At 40.9% G+C, this 20089-nt stretch overlaps 1 protein-coding gene across 4 annotated transcripts in view; it reads right to left on the bottom strand.

Moving 5' to 3' along the window:
- The window catches only part of ripk1l (receptor (TNFRSF)-interacting serine-threonine kinase 1, like), a 34397-nt gene that overhangs the window by 5192 nt on the left and 9116 nt on the right, over positions 1–20089 (bottom strand). For 2 of the 4 annotated variants that reach the window (XM_042346793.1, XM_042346792.1), the window contains exons 2-9: positions 19889–19972; positions 12255–12460; positions 10101–10254; positions 8498–8635; positions 7236–7461; positions 3898–4047; positions 883–959; positions 113–215 (exon numbers count right to left, since the gene is read on the bottom strand). In XM_042346793.1, the coding sequence (XP_042202727.1) occupies positions 113–215; positions 883–959; positions 3898–4047; positions 7236–7461; positions 8498–8635; positions 10101–10254; positions 12255–12406 (1000 nt within the window). In that variant the 5' untranslated portion in view covers positions 12407–12460; positions 19889–19972. Of the gene's footprint in view, positions 1–112; positions 216–882; positions 960–3897; positions 4048–7235; positions 7462–8497; positions 8636–10100; positions 10255–12254; positions 12461–16182; positions 16507–19888; positions 19973–20089 lie in introns of those variants that run through there. The other 2 variants (XM_007889621.2, XM_007889619.2) reach the window with 2 other exon arrangements.

The following is a 20089-nucleotide window of genomic DNA, read 5'->3' on the forward strand; positions in this document are numbered from 1 at the left end:
TGCTGAATAATCCTGTGTCAATATTCTTTCATACTTCAGGAAAATGTATAAAACATGACAAACACTGCATTCTGTGACTCAGACCTTCTCGTGTTTAAGATGTGAAGTGTACCTTTTGTAGCATGGCTTGGCAGTTCTGCATTACTATCCATTTGAAGAGACTGCATTCTTTTAACCAGTTCTCTTGGAGCAGTTGGCTTCACCCGGGTTAATTCCTGTTAATTGTTAAAGCAGGAGCAAGGTCACAACAATTCAGTTCTGGGCAAGTGGATGGAATTACAGTCTTAGCACAATTGTGAAAATTAATATGAGAAACATGGTGCTATTAGGTCCACCTTTGAAGAAGTTATGAGGAATTCCACTAATAATTGCTGAGATAAAATCTGTTGAAAACTCTGCTAAATCTTTTACAATTACCTCTGGGCTAAAGGGAAGGAGTAGATGTTTAAGGATTATGGGGTTCTCTAAATTAAAATGCAGGGATTATTACATATATTTTAGTGGGAAATTACAAAAGAGAGAAAGGAAACATTATACAGGTCCTAAATAAAAACAGAAACCATGCGGAGGGATGCTGGAATTATGAAATAAAACCCAAAACACTGAAAGTGTCACTCAGATCTGACCCATCAGAAAAAGTGCTCTGAAAAAGACCAGGCCTGAAACTTTAACCTATTTATCTTGTTCAGATTCTGCACAAGTAAATATTGTTGGGAAATCAGTACAAGAATAAACATTACTGATTCAAGATCATAATGGCTCGAAAATCTCATGAAGCTCTTTGAGACATCTCAATGATGTGATGATGTGCTATGTCAAACGCAAGGATTATTATTATTATAATAATAAAACTGCAGATTGTAACATTAAATCAATACTTACTCTTAATGTTTCTATATCTGTAGTAATGTCTTCACTTAGCTTTTCTTCATAGAATGGCCTTAATTTATGATTACATTCTGAAACAGACAGGATTGTTAGTGAGCAATAAACACATTCAGTCTCCTTTAAATAGGAACGTATGGGACCAGAAAGACCATTATGATCCCATCATCCCATATAAAAATAATTAAATCTGGAAAGTGTCTGGTCACTTTCTCTTTGGAGCTTGAGTCTGTGTCCCCTAAACTTATTGACCGTGTTGCCAGAGTGCAGGAATGCACCTCAGTACATCTGTAATCTGGCAATAACCAGCAGCTGCATATTGCTCTTGGTCCATCATGTACTCGTATAGCATGTGATTTTGCAAACAAAAGGCAACTATATTAATCCCTTAATTGTCATGCTATAAGCTTGGAGATGAGAAAGGTGAGATGGTTCTATCACCCTTATATGTACACCCTCAATATGGCTCGCTCTCCCTCGTAGTGTACTTACAAGGTGGTCTGTGTCCAATCTTCACTAATGAATGCAAGTTCCTATAACTAGGTATAACTTGACTAATGAGTTCTTTCATGACGACAGATATTATTAATTGCTATTTAAATTAAAGCAAATAGGAAAGCTTCAGTCAATCAGAGGTTTATTTTACACCTCTGTGACCTAAGCTGAACCTGTTTGTGTATTCCTCCTTCTTTGATTTATACAGAAAGCTTGAGTTAATCACAGTTAAGTTAGCTCCACAGAATTTTATTGTAGCTTCAATGAAATCCACAACCCTCAGCATTAAATCTTAAACAAGAAATATTAACAACCACAACTATAAGATAACAAACATAAAATCACACTTAAATTACACACGATAGCAGCCACATGTAATGAAGTTAATGTGAAGTGCACGAAGACTACTACTCATCAATAGTCAGAGCACGTACCTTTGTTGTCATCAGATCGAAAAATAGTGACCACGAGCACATGGCACTCGTTCTTTTACGGGCATTGAGCCCCTCCCCGAATTAGGGTACCCAGTGGTAACTGTATTGCACTAATTACCCGATGTAACAAAAAAGGCACCGATTACTTAATGTACCCGTATAGCGGGTACATTTCCAATCCTTCATCTGCATATTGGAATGGTAAATTACCGTCAAATGATTGAGGTCAATGCTAGAGTTGGACTTGATAGCACCATAAGTATCAAAAACATTCAATACACAATTTTTTTTTAAAAGCGTTACTCAATATAGTTAAACAACAGAGAGGCGTTGAAAACAAAAAGGGGTGACCGTGACAAAGGTTATAGATTTGTGAACTGCGTATTCCACTGAATGCACTAAATTGAAATATTGCTTACATCTCTTCTGCCATTAGAGGGAGCACTACACCTTAGGAGATTTTACAGCACTGGACATCATTTTGTGAAAATATTTCTGGTCAGCTGTGTGTCTGACGCATGCTTAAAGGCTGAGAGTATGCTAGCCACACATGGAAATTTCCTTGTGTCTGAAATGGAAGGTGCATTCTTGCACTGGAAGAACGCATTCTTCTTATCTAAATCTGAAAGAGTATTAGAACCTAGTGAGCAGGAGCCAAGGCTTGGGACCCCATCGTGTGCGTTGGGGTTACTGCTGGAATCTAACCAGCTAAAATTGCAAGATACAATACTTGAGCACACTGACAAGAGTCAGATTCTAGACCAAGGGTTCCCAAACTTTCTGGGCTCAAGGTCACCATGATATTAGTCATCCTGACTGAAGACCCCCACTTGGGCTGGGATCTCTGGAGCCTTGGGGGGGGGGGGTTGAAAATATTCTTGGGGTAAAATGATTAAGACTTATCGGACATCCTCACCTTTAATTATCAATTCACTTTACAGTATATTCTGTGAAGTGCTTTGAGACGTCTCAAAGACGTGATAAGGCACTATACCAAATGCAAATATTATTATTATTGGCCAATGAACCTGACAGTCAAGCCAAACGCTTGGTTTTAAGACACATGCAACCCTTGCACTTCCTGCTGCCTTCTGTGTGTCTTCTAGCTCAGCGGTCCCCCTGAACTATCCCCGCCCACCTGCCCCCCCAACCCCATCGGGCTCCAGGGATCCCAGTTTGGGAACCAATGTCCTATCAAGACTAAAAGAGTAGCAAAAGCTTCTGATCAGTAGAGGTGCAATCCTCTCTAAAACGCAAAGGCTGCAAAAAGCAAAGTACAAAAATAACTTGTGAACTTCTCTATTCAAAAAAAATGCACATCAGCAACATCATACCACACTGCCTTGCAAAATAAAATCCCAAACTCCCAATAGTGATTGTGCATCAGATCAGTCAAAAACTGGGCTTCCAATCATTTCCAAATCTTCATGCCTGTTCTTAAGAATTTGGACGCGGGTTGTCACAGGGGTGTTCATTCAGGTTGCATTAACTCTACTAAGATCCACTAACTCAGCATAGATCAATGATGGAGACTGGAAACTTCACCTCTGCGTATTTCCATATTGGATAAACAGCTCCTTGAGACATCCTCCAGACATGAAAGGTGAGTCATGGAAATGCAGACAATACAAAGGTAATTTCTTGTTGTGAACCATTCATTTAATTCCAGAAGAGGACATCCAACCTTCTCAGATAGGTAATAAAACAAAGAAAGTCGAAACTGGCTTTTCTTTTCAGCTGATTGAAGGCTGTATTTGTGGTTCTGTGTATTTCTATAATTCTAGGTTCAATATTCAGTCAAAGAAATGTAGACACAAGGCACAGTATTATGCGCAGTTTGTCAAGAATGAAGGCTTGTGGACCAGACAATATGCATTGGGGTACAGTGTTCAATGTTTTTTGACTATAGATGTTTGCATGTTACTTTTGCACTTTTACAGCCTTTGGGTTTTAAGAGAGGATTGCATGTAGGTGTTCTAACTCCAGTAATAACCCAGAAATTCTTCAGGATTTCCATTGCTCTGCAAAGTTACCAATCTTGGCAGTGTATAAGAAAAGAACTGAGTCTCAGTCAATTACCCACCTTTAAAGGTTGGCCTGCTCTCAGGCTTGTTTTCCCAGCACTGTTGCATTAAGTTTACAATCTCCTCTGGTGCCTCATTAGGAAGCTCGTTTACATCGGGACGATCTCCATTAAGGACTAGATGATAGATCTGAGTGTCATTTACTGCATCTGGAGACATTTGAAACAAAAAAAACATTTCAGAAATCAACATAAAATGCAAACGCATTCTGAATCAATCACAAACCAGCACTCCTGCCTTCCAAATGGCAGCCAGTTTGATGAGAGTACACACAAAGACAACCCACACTAACACTCACCAACCCCCACCAACTCAAGACAACACATACTCATCCATCCCCACCCTCCACTCATACAATCCCTCACACAATTCCACCCCACTCAGACATACACCACACCCCCCCACACTCACACAACTACTACTTTTCACCACCCCCAAACACACACAAATCCACCACACTCACACATACCACAACGATCCCCAAACACTCACACAAACCAGACAACTCTGCCCACACAAAAAACATAAACACACAAATGCCCCCCGAACACAAAACACATGTACAAACAACAACAACAACAAGATTGCATTTATAGAGCGTCTCTCACATTGGGAGGTCATCCCAAGGCACTGGACAGTTGGGTCGAGACCCGAGCAGGGGGGATCTGGTCAGGGTGAGGGGAGGGAAGGGAGGGAGCAAGGAGGGGGTAGAGAGTCGAGAGGGGAGCTGAAGGCACGGTTGAAGAGAAAGGTCTTGAGACCGGCCTTGAAGGAGAAAAGGGAGGAAGCAAGGCGAAGATACTGGGGGATGGAGTTCCAGAGCCAACTCCACGCAACACACAAAAAACACTATAGAAATGATACACACATACACAAAACAGAAAAACCACACACACAGACATAAAACTACACACAAGCACACACATGTACAAACACTCACACAAAACAAAAAAAACAATTAGCATTTATATAGCGCCATTCACATTCTTGGAGCTCTCAAACCACGTGCACAAAATCACACATACACCAAAGAAAATAACTACAACTTGCATTTATATAGTGCCCTTCATGTAGAATAGCATCTTGGAGCGCTCAAACTACACACACACTCACACAGATACAACCATTGGTGGCCATGCTTTCAGCCACTATACCCCAAACTATGAATCTCCCTGGTTCAATCCCTCTGCATTGCCTCCTCCTTCCTCGTCTTCTGATCACACTTAAAGATCTTCCTCTGTGACCATGCCTTGCCATTTTCCCTCCTCTCCCTGGGTCAGTGTTAAGCACTCTGAGTTAATGTTATGCTACTCTGTGTGCTATATAAATTCAAGTTGTTGTTGTTGATAATAGTAATAATCCTTGCATTTGACATAGCGCTTTATCACGTCTTTGAGACGCCTCAAAGTGCTTCACAGAATATACTATAAAGTGTAAAGGGCAAAATGTGGCAGCCAATTGCACGCAGCAGTGTCCCACAAACAGTCGTGGATTGAAGTGACAAATTCATTATTTTTTCGAAGGAATTATTACCCCTGGAACAGCGATCTACAATCGACTAATAACCGGGTTCTTAATTACTGCTAGGTAAACAGAGGCGTGTGGAGTAAGGAAACATGCCCAACATTTCACCCTGTCGGAAATCAAACTCAGGTCTCTCGCTTGCGAGACGAGTGCTCTAACCACTGAGCTATAGGACTCAATTTTGACGATCAAAATTGAGAAAAATCACTTCACAGGTCTTGATTTTCATTATCACTAAGGCTATAAGAAAATCACAGGCCACGATTTTGTTTTGGAAACCACAACTTGTAACACCCACTGCAACTTTATATAGTTCCTCAATGTTTAATGACGATAGTGAGTATGCACTTCCCTTGATAGGCGGATGGTCCAATGGGAGTCCGTACTCACTGCAAGTACTTGAACTGACTACAGTAAAACCACAACTTCAGCAAACTGTGTCTGCAACATTTGGACCAAAATAATTGCGATTTTCTTACAGCCTTATCTACCACCTCATAGAAGCTGATGTGTCAAAACAAGCACAACAAACAATAAATTGCATTGCATAGTGCCTTTCAGGTCAGGAGGATGTCCCAAGACACTGGAGAGTCAAGGGTTTGCACCCAAACTGGATTCGGGAGGGACTTTGGAGAGATTAAAAGGACGAGGATCTCAATTCTTTGGAGGATGGGATGAGGATGGGGAACAAGTGGAGTCCAGCAAGGACGAGGGTGATAGGCTCATGGAGCACTTAATAATGGGAGCAGTGAACACTGAGCAAGAAGAGAAAAGAATGTTGAGGAGAGTGAAGGCATGGTCGATAGGATAGTGGAACTATCCTTTAGAACTGCATCCTATAATCCCTTTGCTTGCTCCCTCTCTTGCCTGCTTCAAGGCCTGTCTCAAGACCCTCCTATTCAACCATGCCTTTGTTCACCCTCCTACCCCTACCTTCCATCCCTCCTGATCCCAACCACCTGCTCGGGTTCAAATCCCTGGCTGACCAGCGTCTTGGGATGTCCTCCCGACCTGAAAGGCGCTATACAAATGTAATTTGTTGTTGTTGTGTGTCGGGGTTTGGTCAGGATTTAATGCCTCTTGAATGGCGTACTTTCTCCATCCCCCAAAACAAAACCAGATGTAAATAATAATAATCCTTGCATTTTTATAGTGCCTTTCACGTCAAGAGGAAGTCTCAAGCACCTCACAGGATTTCTGATACAAGGTGGTGTGCTTTGCTCAGAGGGATCATTAGTGCGATGGGATTATAAGAGGCCCCACGCTTAATTTGATTTTGCTTTTCAGGAGGTGAAAATGTATCCACATGGATGTTACAGATGTATTATACATGGATCTAATCTCAATCATACTGAGGGATGCACATTGATCTTGGTATTATATTGTCTAGCATTCACACGTTCGTTTGAAAATGCTTTAAAAAGTTAAAAGAATGGGAATCAGCGAGCTAGTAAGAACGACAACTTGCATTTACATAGTGCCCTTCACACAGAGTAGAATCTTGGCATCCTGACAGCATAAATTGGGATTATACCCAGAAGAAAATCAGGAGAGGCTAGAAGATGTGCCTTTACTGTGAAGTTAGTACAAGTGTAATATCTCACCACAACTGGCTGTTAAACATTTGTAAGGGAACTGGATAACTGCTTGAGGAAAAATAATATTAAGGGGCAGGACAATGGGATCAGTGGAGATAACTGCAGTAGGGGAGCTAGCACTCACAAAGACCACATTTCGCCCTACTGTGCTGTGAACTGTCTATGATTCTGAGTCTCGCAAAGAGCCCCAAAGTGAGCAGTCACAAACTACTTACTTTCATATGGTTCCTTATTGGTCATGATGACCCAGACCACGATTGAGAAACTGTAGACATCAGATTTCTCCGTGGGTTTGGTATTCAGCGATTGCAGGTGCTCGGGAGCCAGGTAGCAGAGAGTACCCGCATTGTTCTTGGGCTGGATGCCTAAATTGGACCTTCGGTTTTGCTCTTCCGTCAGCCTGCTCCAGGTTTTAAAAGTTGCTACACCAAGATCTGCGATCTAAAGAGAAAAAGCGGGTACTAAAAGAATCTTCTATTCCGACAATGTCTCCAACATTAATAGCAGGTGGTTTAAAAACTATGTCATCTTTTTGGTCAGCCGGGTGTCTGACACATGAGGAAACACATCACCATACTCAACAGTATGCAAATCAAACTGAGATTTCTATGCATCCCACGTACACATGGAAATCCCAGAGATAGATTCTTGGAATGGAATGCGCACTTTCTCCCTGGAAGGGTGCATCCTGCTTACCTAATTCTGGAGAGTATTAGGCGCAGGTGGGCAAGAGCCATGTGTTGGTGACCCCAGAGTGTGCATTGGGTTACTACTGGAGTCTAACTAAACTGCCCAGCTTGCCATTGATATTACTATCCGGCAAGGTTTTGTCCGCTGTTTGTCCAGCTAGGACCACCCTATCCTTTAGGGCTTTGGATTGCAGGGTTAACAGAAGCTGAGTGGGATGATTCTCTGCCCCAGTGACAACTATGTGAGAATTGTTACATTTCTTATGAAATACAGAGAGAATCTAATTTGCAGTGTTCTAAACTGGATTTGTTGTGCAAATTTTTAATCCTGGTGTGCACAATTCACAGCAGCTAAATCCAAAAACATCACCCACATCTGCCCAGAGACTGGCTGATTTGCTCGGTATTCACAATGCACGTGGACAATTCACTGCTCCCTTTTCTCAGTGCCAAGCCTATACACCTGACTTACCCGATGAGTCACAAATCTTTTTAATAATGTTTGCACTTGAATCTGTTTATTTACTTTTAAAACGTTTGGGCTGAGGCAACATCTATTGTGCTCTGCCGCAGTTTGTTCAACTCCTGATGTAAAGAATAATAAAAATAAAAAATATTATTGTACATAATAAATAATAATCCTTATATTTCATATAGTGCCTTTCACTTCAGGAGAATGTCTCAAAGTGCTTCACAGGATATACTACAAAGAGCAGTAAATTGTGCATCAGTCCATTCTCTATCCTTTATATATACCGACGCTATATAAATGCAAATTGTTTTTTTACCTTGATGTGATAATCTGCATCCACCAAGATGTTTTCAGGTTTCAGATCTTTGTGCACAATTTGCTGTTCATTTAGATAAGCCATTCCTTCAATAATTTCCAAAGTTATCCTTCCTTTCACAGATAATGGCACAGACACCTAAAATTACAAACAATTAAATTGATTTAATTTCCAAATGGAAATATAGAAAACAAACATTTCCCTTTACAATTTGAAATATGTATGAAATTACAAGCAGTTCAACGCTCCGAGAGGCTATCCCGCTTGAAGGGCGTTTTTGTTGTATCGAATCAACATGTGCTCTACTTCTGTTAATTATTAAATCCGTAAGTTAACAGAGTTGATGTGCCTGTATAGAATAGCTATGGATGATTTCTTCTGCACACAAGTTACATTTTTTCAAGTCACAAGACTTGAGCATTTGCTGACGCATGAATGACCCTTGCTCCGTTGAGACCAAGAAAAGGAGAGATAGCCCACATTAGGTCTCCAGGTAAATTGCCCCATTGGCACAGGTATTGAGTGAGAATGTTGTGAATGTCTCATCTACTCTCTGAGGTAATTGAACAAGGCTTTAGGAGAGCTCTCTGGGTGGAATTATTTCAAATAAAAGGAAGGAACTCTGTCTGGGGCTGGATCTGGGCATCTACTATATGTGCAAAGCAGCCCCAGGAAAGCTATGCACTTGCTCTTTGACATCTAGTACAAATGTTCTGCACCTCTGTGCTCTCAGCAACCGGACTCAGGGTCATAAGACATCTGTCCTTGCAACTCTTGCCTCATATTCGCCTTGTTACGGCACTTATTATATTGAAACGAAACATACAAACTCGTCTTGCAAAGTGCAGAAATTGAAAAACAACATGTGTAGCTCTTTGTAACACCAGAAAAGAATTCCAGCTGCACATCTTTACCCTTAATAATTTGTATGATCCACATTACAGGTTATTTTATTGGTAGACTCCAGAGGTTACAAGAACTATTGGGGAGAAATTCCACTGAGACCTAGATTTATGTAGCATTATAGCAATTCAATAAATTGTTAAATTTAGGATTATCTTTAAAGTGTCAGCCTGGCTCGGTTGGTAGCACTCTCATTTCTGAAGATTGTGAGTTCAAGCTCCACATTGTCACTTTGAATTCATGTGATCTGGGCTAACTAACACTCCAATGCAGTGCAGAAGGTATGCTGCATTGCTGGAGCTGGTACTACTCAAAAGAGAAGGGTATTTCTCCTGGTGTCCTGCTGATAATTCTCCAAATAAAATAAGTCATTGACTTCATGGATTTGGGACATTGCATCTACAAATTGGCTGAGTTGCCTACCAAATACAAATGCTACACTTTGGAGTAAAGCCTGTGAGTCTCTTTGAGGTGAAAGGTATTGAAAGGTATATCAAATGCAAGGATTACTTTTGAAGTTAAAATAATTTACAGAAACTGGCTTCAAAATTAAGGCTGCGTTTTAATAATTTGTCAATTTTTTAATGCCCTGAAGTGCTGCACAAATATAGTAAATATAGACCTAGGTGGAATTTCTCTCCATATATTTTCACATTGCAGTACTTGGGTGTGGCCCGCTCTCAGGCCCAGGGATACTTACACATTTTAAAAGCTGTAGCAAATTCCCATTTTCCATGAATTCCATGACAAGTGAGTAATTGCCTTCTTCCAAAATAACTCCGATCAGCTTTATAACCCGATCATGATTCAACCTGTGCATCATTTTTCCTTCCTCCAGGAGGGAAGAATTGAATCTGCAAAATGAAAGAAGAAATAAATACGAACTCCCAAGCAGTTAACATTATACAACCATTAAACTATCTGCTCATCTGCTCAGAGAGGCTGAAGGCCTGACCGCCGATGGTTGGGCGGGTCGAGCGAGGGACATTACAGGCTCTGTTATTGGTAGACGCCAAAGGTTACAAGAACTATTGGGGAGAAATTCCACTGAGGCCTAGATTTATGTAGCATTTTGTAGCATCCAGTATTCAATAAATTGTTAAATTTAGGATTATCTTTAAAGTGTCAGCCTGGCTCAGTTGGTAGCACTCTCACTTCTGAAGATTGTGAGTTCAAGCTCCACATTGGCACTTTGAAATCATGTTGTCTGGGCTAACTTACACTCCAATGCAGTGCAGAGGGTATGCTGCATTGCTGGAGGCAGTACTGCTCAAAAGAGAAGGGAATTTCTCCTGGTTTCCTTCTGATAATTCTCCAAATAGAAAAAGTCATTGACTTTGTGGCTGTGGGACATTGCATCTACAAATTGGCTGAGTTGGCCTACAAAAGACAATTGCTACACTGTGGAGTAAAGCCTGTGAGTCTCTTTGAGGTGAAAGGTATTGAAAGGTATATCAAATGCAGGGATTATTTTTTAAATTAAAAGAATTTACAGAAACTGGCTTGAAAATTCAGGCTGGAAAGTGGATTGACTGTATATTTTTTCGTAGGTGAAATGTGGCAGCCAGTTTGTGCACAGCAATATCCCACAAACAGCCATGCAGTGAGTGACCAATTTTATTTGGGGGATTTGTTGGCCAGGACTTTGGGAGAAATAACCTTCTCTTTTTGAATAGTGCCATGGAATCTTCAACAGGACCTCGGTTTAACATCTCATCCAAAGGATGGCACCTCCGACAAGCAACACCCCCCTAGAAATGCACTGGTGTGTCAGCTTAAGACAATGTGATTCTAAGTCCCGACATGGGGCTTGGACCTTCTGACAATCTTCTGACTCAGAGACAAGAGTGCTATCACTGAACCAGGCTGGCACACAAATAGCAATCTTTTGTTACGTCAACAGTGCAATAAAAAGATCGCTTCTTGTAGCTACCTAATGACGTAAGATCATTAACCACTAATAATCATTCACCTGCACAAATCAATCAGGTTCCAGGAGGCACCATAAGGGATGGCTAGTCACAATGTTTCTTCCTCCTCCTCCTCCTGTCAAACCCTTTACATGAAATGAAATTGTCTCATTTCCATATAGCATTTCATCTGATCATAAATGGCAATGTTCTCTCAACTAAGTTCACAGCCAGCCTGTGACTCAAGCTCATTGGTGTTGAAACTCTTATGCTTTACAGCATCTTTTTAAATTGGGCTGAGACACCTTGTTGCAGACAGGGTCATCTCCAACTGGGAGCTGTCAGCAGTGCAGAGATCGCTTTATGTAAAGAGGAACCTTGTGCTCTTGAACAGGAAGGAGATACGGCGGGCAGACAATTAATGGACTCCATTGACATGCATGTCAGCCCTTTGAGGATTCCTGGACAAAATATTGTTTAGAATCATAGAGCATAAAAGAAGATTTATATCAGGTCATGTGGCTATGCAACGGTGACACTGCTGAAGCACGTTGTAAAGTATCACAGTATACTTTGTGAAAACATTACACAATAAAAGAGATGAGGTTTCAGCCCCGCACGGTCGGTAGCACTCTCGTCTCTGAGTCAGAAGGGTTTGGGTTTGTGTCCCATGATGGGACTTTGAACTCATTGTCCAGCAGTTTTGCAATGGGCATTTTCTTCAATGCCTTTGCACATGTGGTGCATCAAAGAAGTATAATCCTCGCATTGACACAACAGGCTCTTTCTATCCCAATATCTTTCCTGACCCACTCCTCAATTTTTATCACATCAAGCAGAATAAATTCTTCAGCATTTGCAGACATTTTGCTATCCTGCTGATTGAAAACAAATTGCAATGAATTTAAAGTCACGGCAGCAGGTCCTCCTCACATTACACTTACTCTGTTCGCTGTGGTCCTGTGTACACGGTTTTGAGAACAACAAGTCCATGATTCTTGCTGAAACACAGCGAGACCATTCCAAAGCCTCCAGCGTCTAGGGGCTTCTTCTCAATCAGCTCAGTGGAGTCAATGCGGATTTTATCTAAAGACATGGCTGTTCTTACTGGGCTTTCAGACTTTGATCATAACTGGTTAGCGTCTTTTGCCTGTTGTTTAAAAAAAGAACAGTAAGTAAATGCCAGAACAGTGGATACTACTTGAAGAAGCAATAAAATTATAATCCATAAAATTTATATTACGTCGTCAAGACGTCTCAAAGCACTTCACAAAATATACTGTAAAGTGAATTGCCTGTATATTTTGTGGGTGAAAAGTGGCAGCTAAACGCACACAGCAGTCTCCCACAAGCAGTCGTGGATTGACTGACCAAATTTTTGGGGATTATTCCCCCAAAATTAATTAAGAAAGCAATCTGCCAATCGAATAACAACTGGGTTCCTACTTACTGTTGGGTAAACAGAGGTATGTGCAGCAAGGAAACTTACCTACGGTTTCGCCCTGCCCGGCAGGTTAGAGTGCCCGGCAAGTGCTCTAACCAATACACTACAGGACTGCTAATAATCAAATATCCTTTTAAACAGCTCCTTTAAAACCATCAAAAACATCTACATAACCAATATTGTGTAATATGGTCATCTCACTGAAGCTTTTATTTTTCTATAAGTAAAATTTATTTTTCACAATATCTTTCTATTACTTTCATTTCCTCTTTTTTTAATGGAGTCTCATTTCTCCTGATTAGACTCCTAGCTCATCCCGTAATCAGACATTCTCATCCCCTTTACTCTCCAGGTCACTGTAATGTGCAAGCGCTTTCATTTCCGACAGATTGTGAAACAGACAAAGAATAGACCTTTGTGTTACTCGATATGCAAGGCCTCTCTATACAGGAAACACAGGAAAATAAGAACAAGGTGAAGAAGCAATTCTGCTCATCAAGCCTGCACCACCAGTTTATTAGATCTTGACGGATCCTTTCATCTGAATCCTACCCTACCAAATCCCCAGGTAGGCACACATTAGGAGCAGTTAATAACACAGTTCATCAGATTCTGTGTTAAAATGTTAGTTTTATTCACAATCAATCTTGTCATGTCAGACAGAGCTGCTGAAAGACAATCATTTATAGAACGGATTATCGGGGGTAAATTACCTTTCAGGGGCCAAAAATTCCCCTGGTTCTTTTTTTTAACATTTCAGAGCATGCAAATTTGGGCAAATTCTTAATTAATTTGGGAATCCAATTTTCTGTCATCGTAAAAGAATCTGTGGAAAAGCACATCAAATGGCTTCTCATATGCATCCAATTTAGGCACGTGTACGCACACAGTTAAGAAAACTGTTAGGCAGATTTTATCTTAAAATAATTGTTAGTTTTATTCATAGTCAATCTTGTCACATGACAGACAGAACTGCTGAAACAGAATTATTCCGGAACAGGACGATAGTGTGCAAGTCACGTTCAAGTTTAGGACTGAATTTAAGTATCTGTCAAAACCTGCATGTTTTTAAGTATTAAGGGAATAGTCTAAATGTGAAATTAGTGGAATTGCTGGCTGCTGAACAACTTCTTAACTCCCTCTCTTCCTACTAGAGAACAATTAGATTCCAAGGCTGAGATAGCAATGTGGAAGCTTAATCCAGGAGTGCTCTTGGTGTTTACCAGATCTGCTAAATCTGGACTCAACTCTAGTTTACAAGCCTCCAAAAACAGCTGATTGGCATATTATTACTAGATCATTACTTTGAACATCAAACTAACCCTCAACATCCACTGTAATGTCACACCACACAGGAGAGGCGCAAACATTAAACCACATGACATTTCCTCTGCCTCAAGAAGAAATTGCTACTTTTTAAAAAGATGCATTCTAAATAAAAGTTCACACAACCTTTCATATAGGAGAACGCCTTGAAGCGCCTGACAGGGACAGTGTGAAAAGCTGAGAAAAGTGGGAAATAAGGACGATAGATACGAGGGAGGTGACTGAAGGAAAAATGTTGGGTTGAGTTTTAGACAAGCAGAGAGATGAGCCAATTTGGGTAACGCTTTATAATAACAAGAAATATATAAGACTTAGAAAACATAGAAATTGCTATGAAAGTATTCAATAAAAAAATGCAAGGTTCTGGTGCTAGAGAAGCTACTAATTTTGTGCAATTAGAATGAGACCATGGATCTTTCAAAGCAGATTTGAATTAATTGAGTTAGTAGAGATTGTTTCTTGATTTACTGGATTAAAGGTGTATCAGAGAAGAGGAAGTACTTGATCGAGTTGGTTTCCTAATTGCTGCTGCAGTACCCTGTCATATAGCAATGGGTGAAGTTTGTTGTGGGTTACATTTCAAATTTCCTGGTTTATATTTCTGAATTAGCAAACTCATATCTCTACTGAAAATGAGGAACTATGGTCCAGTGAAACTCAGTGCAAACTAGGAAGATGCAGCTGGGATGTGCAACTTCTCTGAGCTCCTTATCGTATGTGAAGGGTATGATAAATATAGCAAGCTGCTGTTATTCAATAAGTGGAGTCTTGTAGCTCAGTGGTTAGAGCACGCGCCTTGCAAGCGAGACACCTGGGTTCAATTCCAGGCAGGTCAGGGCGAAACCTTGGGCAAGTTTCCTTACTCCACACACCTAATAATAATCCCTCCAAAAACAAAACAATAATAAATTGGTCATTTTCAATCCACAACTGTTTGTGAGACACTGCTGTGTGCAACTGGCTTCCGCGTTTCGCCCACAATTATACAGTCAATTAACTTTACAGCATATTCTGTGAAGCACTTTGAGATGTCTAGAAGACGTGAAAAGCGCTATATCAAAAGCAGGGATTATTATTATTATTATTAGACTGTCACCATGAGTAGTCCTATAGTTTATAACTACAGATCAACAAAGCAGCAGTCATCAAGCACTACATCCTGAGCTTTTATCTCCACAAACAGTATATCCTTCCTCCCCTGTCCATTCACCTGTGTTGTACCTGAAGGCTCCATCAATGGACCCCCTCTTTTTCTTATTTACATGTTCCTGAGATATCATTCCAGACACAGGATAAACTTCCACATATATGTGGATGACCTGTAGCTCAGTGGTTAGAGCACTCGCTTTGCAAGCGAGAGACCTGAGTTCAATTCCAGGCAGAGGGCGAAACCTTGGGCAAGTTTCCTTACTCCACACAGAGCCTAATAATAATCCCTCCAAAAAACAAAAACAATAATAAATTGGTCATTTTCAATCTATGACTGTTTGTGGGACATTGCTGTGCGCAATTGGCTGCCGCGTTCGCCCACAAATATACAGTCAACTCACTTTACAGCATATTCTGTGAAGCGCTTTGGGACGTCCTCCCGACGTGAAAAGCGCTATATCAAATGCAAGGATTATTATTATTATTATTATGACACCCAAAACTACTTCTCCTCCTCCAGCTACAACTCCAGGTCGCTGATATTCTGACAGCTTGTTTGTCAGACGTAGATGAGCCCAAATTTCCTGCATCTGAATGTTAATAAGAGGAAAGCCTGAGCTCCTTGGCTCTTGTCAAGCTATTCTCGCCTGCTTCTCCAACCTCCTCAACCGGCCTATCGCTAAAATTTTTCGAACCTGTGCATAACCTGGGTGCCAGATTCAATCCTCAGGTGGTCTTTCTACCCCACATCTGGTCCCTGACCAGGACCGCTTTTCTCCACCACCAGGACATTGCCTTCTCCGACCGTACCTCACACCCAACGCAGTGGATTCCCTCATCCGTGCTTTCATTACCTCCCGTCCCGATTATTCCAATGCCCTCTTCGCCTATCTCCCCAGCTCCACAATCCACAAAATCCAACTAATTCAAAACTCCAACTCCTGTATACTTACCTGTTCTGATAAACTCTGTACTCTCATCACACCAGTCCTCGCCAAGCTCCATTGGCTCCCTATTACAAAATGGATCGATGTCAAGATCCAGATCCTCACACTCATCTACAAATCCCTTCATGCCCTGGCACCTCCCTACCACTCCAGCCTGCTTGTACCCCACTTGGGTTCTCCACCACCCACCATTTCTGCCTAGCTGACTCCGGCCTCCTACTTGTCCCTCATTTCCTCTGATCCATCATCGGCAGCCGTGCTTGCAGGCACTACACCTTGAAACTTTGAAACTCTCTCCCTCAATCCCTCCACCTTGCCTCCTCCTTCCCCATTGTCAGATCATGCCTGAAGAACTTCCTCTTCATCTGTGCTTACAGTCACCTCCCAGACCCCATGTGAATGCCGCTATATTAATGTGAGAGGTTGTTGAATGGCCCAGTTATAACATGCTCCTTTATAACAAATTTGGTTGTAGTTGCAAATGAGGACCCCATTCACTGCATATGAGCACAGCTGGTCCACGCGTTTCCTGTATGCCAGCCTGTATTCACTCTAAAATAGCTAACTTGCGACTAAATAGGTTGTCACTGACATCACTTGCTGCTTTGCACAACAAACAGGAAATGACAATTATGTCAACCTGATAACCTGGAACTTGGCAGACGCACAGAGAGCTCGCTAGCTAGAAGGAAATTCAAAATGTACATTTTATAGCCCTTTTCTTTATAAAAAAATTTTTCAAAATTCCTGCGGCCCAAAGCAGTCTGACAGTTGATACAGAGAGGGTTTCATGGTAGTTGGGAGTCCTGTAGCTCAGTGGTTAGAGCACTCGCTTTGCAAGCGAGAGACCTGAGTTCAATTCCAGGCAGAGGGCGAAACCTTGGGCAAGTTTCCTTACTCCACACACCTAATAATAATCCCTCCAAAACAAAAAACAATAATAAATTGGTCATTTTCAATCTACGACTGTTTGTGGGACATTGCTGTGCGCAATTGGCTGCCGCGTTCACCCACAAATATACAGTCAATTCACTTTGCAGTGTGTTCTGTGAAGCACTTTGGGACGTCCTCCCGACGTGAAAAGCGCTATATCAAATGCAAGAATTATTATTATTATTATTATTAGTGAAGTATTCGCAGTAAAAAACATGGAATTGGAAAGAACTAGGGCCATATTAGAGGACAACAGGTAGGGAGCTCAGGTAGAGGCAGCTGAGACTGTCATATGAAGATCAACTCAATTCTGATAGTTTATTGCCAGACACATTTCCTTGGAGTAAACTCTGCCCTAAAGAGGCTCAGCTCACCAACTGGCAACCTGGATTAGTTGATACTCTTATCTCTGTCAAAGGATACTCTGAGCTCATGGTCTAGGCTGACACTTCAGTGTCCTTTAGATGAGACATTACATTTAGATCCCATCCATCTATTCTGACTGTCGTTAGTGATTCCATGGCAATATTTGAAAAGAGAAGAGTTTCATCTGGCCAACAGTCCTCCAGTGAAATTTGTAATTGATCTTATGATAATGCATGAAACCCACATTGGTGAGTTTCCCCTAAATCTTATGGCATTCTGACTTCATTTTTTTCTCCAAGCATCCTGCCTAACAATTTCCCCTAAATATAACTAACTGGCCATTCACTTCATGGCTGTTAGTCAAGACTCTGTTAAGTGCAAATTGCAGTGTTCACCTACAAATACAGTCACAACTCTTCACAGTAAAATCCCATGAAGGGCTTTGAAATATCTTGATGACCAGATAAAGTGAAATATTAAATACAAGGATTACTATTATTAATATATACTTTAAAATTCATTTAATAGCTGTTTGTAGGAACTTGTTGTTTCTACAAACAGCTGTGAAATTAATTTTAAAATTTATAATAATGATGTGTATGAATTGGCTGCTGCTTTTGTCCACAAATATACCATCATTATTCAAATATATTCAACACTTTAAAATCCTGTGAAGTGATTTGTGCCATTTTAACTTTGTGATAACATCTAATACAACAATTATTATAATTATAATCCACAGGTGGATTGACATTAGTTGGTTATTAGACATCTGGCAAACTGGATTTTATTCAGGGTGTGCATTCCAGTTTATGAGGCCTTGTCCATAAGATCTTGTCCAAAGTCATAATTGACAAACATCACATTAGTGGGTTTCCTGTGAACCTTATGACATTCTGACTTCATACAGTAGAACCCTGTTATAAGGCAAAGCCTATTATAATAGGATTCAGATGTATAAAGCCACAACCTGCTCCTCACACAACTGCAAGAACAGAACCCAGATTATTCCTTCCTGTTTGCTCTGTGAACTTCTAATGCATCCCATTTACATGCGGTAGCAACCCAAAGCACCACCATGAGACTGAAATTAGTGAGGTTTCTCAGTAGATCTCAGTCTCATTAGAATCACTTTCTTATTGATAAATACCACAATTGCACTATGAAACACTGATAACATAACATGTAGGAGCAGGAGTAGGCCATTTGGCCCTTCGAGCCTGCCCCACCGTTCAATCATGGCTGATCTTCTAATCTAACTCCAGCTAATAACCTGACCCTGCCTTATCCCCATATCCCTTAATCCCTTTTGCAATAAGAAATCTATCTATCTCAGTCTTGAGATAGAATATAGAATAGAATATGTTCAAGGACTAAGCGTCAACAGCCCTTTGGGGTAGTGAGTTCCATACATTCACGACCCTTTGAGTGAAGAAGTTCTTCCTCAACTCAGTGTGAAAGGGTTGGCCTCTGATTTTAAGGTTGTAACCCCTGGTTTTAGTTTCTCCAACCAGGGAAAACAATCTCCCACTATCTACTCTATCATACCCTTTGATGATCTTATAGGTTTCTATAAGATCTCCTCTAATTCTTCTATATTCTAGAGAATATAGGCCCAAATTGGTCAGCCTATCCTCGTAACTCATCCCCTTCATCCCTGGTACTAACCTAATAAATCTACGCTGCACCCCCTCCAAGGCAAGTACATGCTTCCTTTAATAAGGAGCCCAAAACTGCACACAGTATTCCAGGTGTGGTCTCACCAGGGCCGTATACAGTTGCAGCAAGACTTCCCTATTCTTATACTCTAATCCTTTCATAATGAATGCTAACATACCGTTCGCCTTCCTAATTGTTTGCTGCACCTACAGACTAACTTTCTGTGATTGGTGTACAAGGACACCCAAGTCCCTCTGGACGCTAACACATTCTAATCTCTCCCCTTCTAAAAAATAACCCGCTCTACTGTTTTTGCTACCCAGGTGGATGACTTCGCACTTCCCTACATTATACTTCATCTGCCACCTACCTGCCCAATCACCTAACCTATCTATGTCTCGCTATGGTATGTGCACCTCAATGGGATCTTTAGCAGACAGCAGACAAGACCTCAGTTTCATGTCTCTTGAGAAGGTCTGAATGAGAACTACATGAAACTAGGTATGCATTTTTTAACCAGTTCTTAAAATTTCACTCAGCCTCCACGAGGAATGACAACATGGAAAGCCTTTACCAAGCCACAATTATTGTCACTAACAGTTTCATTGCAGAATTACAACTGTCGCTTATTGAAGTGACCTGACGTACAATATGTTGACTATACAGCCAATATGATCTGTTCCATGATTATATTTCACAAGGATGATAAAATACAACTTTAAAAAGTGGTGAAAAGCAATGTTTTTTACTTAACTGTGACCAGGCCTGAAGAGGATCTCCAGGCTGCCTTGTACTGCCCTGGATCAGTCCATAAGGTGCAGCTTACACTATTTACTTCCTGGTTAAATTAGAAATCACATGAGCACAACATTTAACTTTCACTTTGTACAATGGATTTCCTGGGCCGTACCATGGCTCTGATCTCTCAGAAATATTCAAATAAGGCCAATCAGAT

Source organism: Callorhinchus milii, unplaced genomic scaffold, assembly GCF_018977255.1.
Source record: "Callorhinchus milii isolate IMCB2004 unplaced genomic scaffold, IMCB_Cmil_1.0 Scaffold2, whole genome shotgun sequence".
Lineage (NCBI taxonomy): Eukaryota > Metazoa > Chordata > Chondrichthyes > Chimaeriformes > Callorhinchidae > Callorhinchus > Callorhinchus milii.